Source organism: Pristiophorus japonicus, chromosome 20, assembly GCF_044704955.1.
Source record: "Pristiophorus japonicus isolate sPriJap1 chromosome 20, sPriJap1.hap1, whole genome shotgun sequence".
NCBI classification, from domain to species: Eukaryota; Metazoa; Chordata; class Chondrichthyes; family Pristiophoridae; genus Pristiophorus; species Pristiophorus japonicus.
This window is the reverse complement of record NC_091996.1, coordinates 82,760,841-82,765,375: the sequence shown is the minus strand read 5'-3', so window position 1 is coordinate 82,765,375 and position 4,535 is coordinate 82,760,841. Positions and strand designations below refer to the sequence as shown.

The window sequence follows — 4,535 nt, the reverse complement described above, 5'->3', positions numbered from 1 at the left end:
GTCTTTGGAACTGTATCTGATTGGGAATTCCGCTGCTGTTGATATTAAGGATCTAGTTATTCAACTTTTTGCCATCATCTGTTTGTTCAGTGACTGCAATTACATCCAGGCAGCAGGGGACATGATTTTCTGACTGGGTAGATTCTCACTCCTATAAATAAGGGAAATCTTCTCATTGTGGCAATCGGAGAATTGCTCGCAGCAACAACACCAACCATCGAATCATCGATTAATGCCGAAAGGGAAAGATGTCTCTTGGTTTTCTGATCAATCTCAAGATTCTCTGGGCGATTAATGATATAGAAAAGATTTACTACCCAATCCTGGCAGCGGTTGGTGTCCCGGGTAAGTGGTTACCTGCAGCTGAAACGTTGGCAGCTGGAGATTAACAGTATATTATTTCTTAGTCCGTGTGTCCAGCTCGTTAATTTATTAATTTCCACACATTACAGCAGCGACTGCACTTCAAAAATACTTTGTTGGCTGTAAACGCCTTGGGGTTCCCTACATCGAGAAAGGGACTTTCTGTCTCTTTTGTGTGTGTTTGTGTATATCAATGATTTAAACCTCAATGTTAGGGGTCATGATTATGAAGTTTGCAGATGATACAAAATATGTCCATGTGATTGATAGTGAGGAAGAAAGCTGTCGACTGCAGGAAGATATCAATGGGCTGGTGGGCAGAATAGTGGCGAATGGAGTTCAATCAGAGAAATGTGAGGTAATGCATTTGTGGCAGGCTAACAAGGCAAACGAATAAACCTTCAATGGCAAAATACTGCGAAAGACTGATGAACCATCATCATCATAGGCAGACTCTCGAAAGTGTGGAAGACCTGCTTTCACCCAAAAAGTGAGTTCTCAGGTGACTGAACAGTCCAATATGGGAATTACAGTCTCTGTCACAGATGGGGCAGACAGTCGTTGAAGGAAAGGGTGGGTGGGGAGACTGGTTTGCCACACCCTCCTTTCGCTGCCTGAACTTGCTTTCTGCATGCTCTCGACAACGAGACTCAAGTTGCTCAGCGCCTTCCCGGATGCTCTTCCTCCACTTCAGGCAGTCTTTGGCCAGGGAGTTGCAGGTGTTGGTGGGGATGTTTCACTTTATCAATGAAGCCTTGAGGGTGTCCTTGAAACGCTTACTCTGCCCACCTGGGGCTCACTTGCCATATATGAGTTCCGAGCAGAGCGTTTGATTTGGGAGTCGTGTGTCGGGCCTGCGGACAATGTGGCCCACCCAATAGAGCTGGTCAAGTGTGGACATTGCTTTGATGCTGGGGATGTTGGCCTGATTGAGAATACTGATGTTGGTGCATCTATCCTTCCAGGGCATTTGCAGGATCTTGAGGAGGCATCGATGGTGATATTTCTCCAGTAAGGAACAGAGGGATCTTGGAGTGCATGTTTGCAAATTCCTGAAGGTAGCAGGACAGGTCGATATGGTAGTTAAGAAGTCATATGGGATACTTTCCTGTTTTAGCTGATGAAGAGAATATAAGAGCAGGGAGGTTATGCTCAAAATGTATGAAACACTAGTTAAGCTGCAGCGAGAGTACTGCGTACATGTGTAGCCCCACATTACAGGAAAGATGTACTGGAAAGCGACAGAGGAGCTTTACGAGGATGTAGCTAGCACCGGAGAATGTTGGCTGTGAATAAAAATTAGATACGCTGGTTGTTCTGTTTGTAACAGAGGAGGTTGAAGGGAGACTTAATTTGGGTGCATAACATTATGAGAGGCCGAGATAGCATGGACACTGATACCTGGGAGTCCCTGGCCAAAGACCGCCCTAAGTGCATCTGGGAGGGCGCTGAGCACCTCGAGTCTCATCGCCAAGAGCATGCAGATATCAAGCGCAGGTAGCGGAAGGAGCGTTCTGCAAGCCCGTCCCACCCACCCTTTCCTTCAGTGACTACCTGTCCTACCTGTGACAGGGACTGTGGTTCTCATATTGGACTGTTCAGCCCCCTAAGGACTCATTGTTAGAGTGGAAGCAAGTATTCCTTGCCTCCGAGGGACTACCTAGGATGATCATGAGGGTAGAAATGATCTGTTTCTCTTTGCAGCGAGGTCAATAATAAGGTGGCATAGATTTAAAGTCATTGGTTGAAGGATTAGAGGGGAGTTCAGGGGAACCTTTTCACCCAGAGGCTTGTGGGGGTCTGGAGCAGGCTACCTACAAGTTTGGTAGAAGCAGAAACCGCCGCCACTTTTCAAAATCCAGAGACTGTTACTTTGGACTTTCTGCATTATAATTTGGCTCCTAGCTCCATAAACTATCAGCAGGACATAATTCCTAGTTATAGCTCCGTGGACAATGACAAATTGACGAACTCTTCGAATTCAAATTCTACTCCTTTCATAAGGAGATATCTTCAACCCTGGCATTGGGCAGGCAACACAGCCTTCGGACTTCATGGTCACAGCTGCAAGGAACAGTATCTAACCCCCTGACTATACTGACCCCTAACACATTCATTTTCACTCCCCCCTCTTCAATGGCTTCCTGCAGCATGGTGCCATGGTCAGTTTGCTCATAAACCACACAGACATTGCCTTCATCAACACTAGCAGAAAAACCTCATACATGTTGGATAAGTGCAAATGCCATGGCTCCTCCAAGACTGCACTTTAATCGCAGTAACACCCTCTTGTCCCTGGCCACTAACCACACTTGTATTACTCCCTGACGTGAGGGTTGTCACTACCTCCTGCATCAAAGCGGCCAAATAAATCTCCCGCTCGCTGATGACTCACAATGTCTGCCCCTCGGACTCCAGTTCAACAACTCTGACCTAAAATTGCTCCAGATGCGGACACTTACTGCAGGCATAGTCTTTCGGGATCACGATGCTCTGCACAAACTCTCACATCCTGCACTTCTGGTACACTACTTGCACTGCCAACCATATATATCCTTGTTTGATTTATGAAAGTAATTAAAATGTATGTCATTGACAAACTTAACGTATAGTATAGTTTTAGCCAATTACTAGATCTAGCTAAAGTTATAGGTGGATTAATTATATATTTAGCTGCAATAGAAATCACTACAAGAACTGGAGGCAAAAAGCATCAATTTCCCCTCTGCACGAAAGTCCCATTGTCTCTAAATTGCGAACTTTAACACTCTGTTTATAAGAACTCTGTTTAAGACCATTCTGTCCAGACCACCCTGTAGACCTTCTCCATGACCTTGCTTGAAACAAATTAAAGTACCGTAAGTGCCTGGTGTTGAGTCAATCATTTCCATATTTTCCTCCTGCTCGCAGTTAACATGGTGACGATTGTGATCCTGTCTCGGGGAAAGTGCGGTCTCTCCAAATGTGTCACTCGCTACCTGGTGGCCATGGCAGCAGCGGATCTATTGGTCGTGATCATCGATCTGATACTGAGGCAGATTCCTATAGTTTATCGGGAACTATTCACATTTGTGTGGAACTTTAGAGTATGTAACATTCACGCTGTCCTACTTCATGCCGCTACAGATTGTTCTGTCTGGTTCACCGTCACTTTCACCTTTGATCGATTTGTGGCCATTTGTTGCCAGAAGCTGAAATTTAAATATTGCAAGGAGCAAACAGCGGCAGTGGTTCTAGGAACAGTGAGTGTGCTGAGCATTTTGAAGAACATTTTCTGGTATTTCCTGTATACAAGTCAATATTGGCTTTCGAACAATCCCTGGTTTTGCCGCGTGTCATTCAGTGTATCTCGCTCACTGGTCTGGACAGTCGTTGAATTAATGCATTATGTTTTAACGCCATTTATTCCATTTCTTTTGATTCTACTGTTCAATGCTTTAACGGTCAGACATATTTTAGTGTCCAGCAGAGCTCGCAGTAGACTCCGAGGCCGGAGCAGTGGCGAGAGCCCCAGTGACCCAGAGATGGAGAACCGAAGGAAATCGATGATTGTACTGTTTGTTATTTCGGGGAATTTCATCCTGTTATGGGTGGTGTTCATGGTCTGTTCTGTATTGAGACGATTGGATTACTTGGGATACCCTGTTTCTCTGCCCACATTTGTAACAGAAATTGGCTTCATGCTCCAGCTCCTGAGTTGTTGCACAAACACTGTTGTTTATGCAGTGACCCAGAGGAAATTCAGAGAGGAGTTGAGGAACGGAATGGAATATCCCCTTGCAATGATGGTCAGAATAATTCGATGAGAAGCCCTAATATTTCGTAACATTATCATGTATTTCTGTTCGATATTCTATAGAATCCACTGTCCGGTTCATTTGAATCTTTGGCCAAGATTTTTGCACTTCTAACGATGGTGAGACTGTCAGTCTTGGCCGTCATTACCCCTCTGAAATGGATAATAAAGGCAGGGTTTATTGCATGTGCAGATAAACGCCAAATTCATTGAGTTGTGGTCCGTCATTCCCTGCTCCGCCATAGACTGTGCTGTGGAACTCCCCACTGTTGACAATCAGTGAAATCAATTGAATTGACAAAAACATCCCCTTTTCTGCTCAAATATTGCTGTTTAAAAAAACCCGTAAGAAGTTAAGTCTTGTTCAATGAGGTGT

At 44.8% G+C, this 4,535-nt stretch overlaps 1 protein-coding gene across 1 annotated transcript; it reads left to right on the top strand.

The window, feature by feature from the left end:
• Positions 1 to 248: 248 nt before the first annotated feature.
• LOC139232991 (probable G-protein coupled receptor 139) lies at positions 249 to 4,169 on the top strand. The gene is made up of 2 exons (XM_070863489.1): positions 249 to 345; positions 3,274 to 4,169. The coding sequence occupies exons 1-2, from the start codon at positions 249 to 251 to the stop codon at positions 4,167 to 4,169; spliced, it is 993 nt and encodes a 330-aa protein (XP_070719590.1).
• Positions 4,170 to 4,535: the final 366 nt, after the last annotated feature.